Source organism: Lactuca serriola, chromosome 1 (genome assembly GCF_051521515.1).
Source record: "Lactuca serriola cultivar US96UC23 chromosome 1, Lser_US96UC23_V15, whole genome shotgun sequence".
NCBI lineage: Eukaryota > Viridiplantae > Streptophyta > Magnoliopsida > Asterales > Asteraceae > Lactuca > Lactuca serriola.
Window position 1 is genome coordinate 131496035 of NC_136408.1, and position 1740 is coordinate 131497774.

Consider the following 1740-nt stretch of genomic DNA (forward strand, 5'->3'; position numbering starts at 1 on the left):
GATTTTAGGTTCATATTGATCACGATCAAAAGTTACTTCTCGTAATTCTAATGTACCTATACATCCGTTATTTTTGGAAGAGGGGTGTGAAACGATTGCGGGATAATGATTCGGAAATGACGGGACACGAATACACATTGGAGTTATTACACCGTAATCGTTTACAATGTGTTGAAGTATTACGCATGTCCCGTGAATCTTTTGTACGACTATGTGCTCATTTTAGAGCAAATTACTCATTAAAGGACAACAAACATGTATCAGTTGAGGAAAAGATGGCTATGTTTTTGATGATGATCGGACATAATCAACGTTACGTGATTATCAAGCGGAGATTTCAACACTCGAAGCAAACAATTCATAAATTTTTTTATGAAGTGTTGGAAAAAATGATGCTTTTCGCACAAGATGTTATAGTACCAACATCTTTTAATCCGAATCCAAACATTCCAGGACATAATAGGAGGCTACGAAGGGTTTTCAAAGGAGCAGTTGGTGCACTTGATGGCACTTTGATACATGCTGTTGTCCCTGCTAAGAAACAAGACTTATATAGAAGTAGGGGAAAGGGAGATTGCTACCAAAACGTATTGGCAATATGTGACTTCAATATGATTTTTACATTTGTTGTGACCGGGTGGGAAGGGGTAGCGCATGACTCTAGAATATTATCAGAAGCAGTAGCCGATCCACAAGCATCATTCCCGTTTCCACCACCAGGTAATTTTTTGTTTTTTTTTTAATATTTTCATTTTAATTTGAAAATTGATTAGTGTTTTGCATTTTTTTCAGACAAATATTATCTTTGTGATGCCGCGTATGCACACACTCGAGGATTTATGGCCCCTTATCGTAATGTGAGGTATTGGCTTGGAGATTTTCGTCAAAGACGTGCATTGACCAATAAAGAAAAATTTAACCATGGACATGCAAAACTTCGAAATGTCATTGAGCGTGCTTTTGGTGTTTTGAAAGCACGCTTCCCTATACTGAAGAGGATGGCACCATTCCCGTTTGTGACACAAAGAAACATTGCCATGGCATGCTTCGCGCTTCATAATTATATAAGGAAAGAAGGATTGAGTGATGAGTATTTCGCACGATACGATGAACCCAATGTCCCGTTTCGAAATAACAATGTGGCCATTGATGATGATGAAGACGAGATTCCAACACATGGTACTGCAGCAGACCGTGAATATATGACTCAGTTACGTGATGAAATTGCTGATCAGTTGATGCACAATATACATTGAATTGTTTTAAATGAAATTGTTATTGTAAAACATTTTTTTTTATTGTATGACTAATTTAGGTGCTGTTTGTTTTTCTGAAGCCAAAATGTCTGCAGTCTGCGGACCACATCTGCAAGCCTCTGCAGCAGAAGAGGTGGACCAAACGTCTGCAGTCTGCAATAAGAAGACTGTTTGTTTTTTAACGTCTGCAGGCTGCTGAAATAAACTGAATTTTAAATAAAATTATTTTACAAACTTAAAATGATTTTTCAACACCAAAATTTTAATAATAATAGTCTTATAACATTGAAAATAAAATTCATGCAACTAAGAGGGTGTTTGTTTTTTCTCTGCAGGTCTGCGTGACCTCTTCTGTCTGCGAGGCGCAGACCACACGTAGACATAATGGTTTGCAGTCTGTTTGTTTTTCTGAAGTACGCAGACATAAAAACGTATGCGCGAGGTCTTCACCACACAGATATGGGATAGCATCTTCTAAAGTCTG

General features: G+C 37.5%; 1 protein-coding gene across 1 annotated transcript; it reads left to right on the plus strand.

Annotated features, from left to right (window-relative positions):
* On the plus strand, positions 1 to 1256 carry LOC145061589 (uncharacterized). The gene is made up of 2 exons (XM_079009123.1): positions 1 to 720; positions 793 to 1256. Exons 1-2 carry the CDS (start codon positions 51 to 53, stop codon positions 1254 to 1256), a joined length of 1134 nt encoding a protein of 377 aa, XP_078865249.1. The 5' UTR covers positions 1 to 50.
* Positions 1257 to 1740: the final 484 nt, after the last annotated feature.

Coding starts and splice junctions, on each gene's coding strand:
- LOC145061589 (XM_079009123.1), top strand. CDS start 51: ATGTACCTATACATCCGTTATTTTTGGAAGAGGGGTGTGAAACGATTG. Junction 721..792: donor ATTCCCGTTTCCACCACCAG/GTAATTTTTTGT, acceptor CATTTTTTTCAG/ACAAATATTATCTTTGTGAT.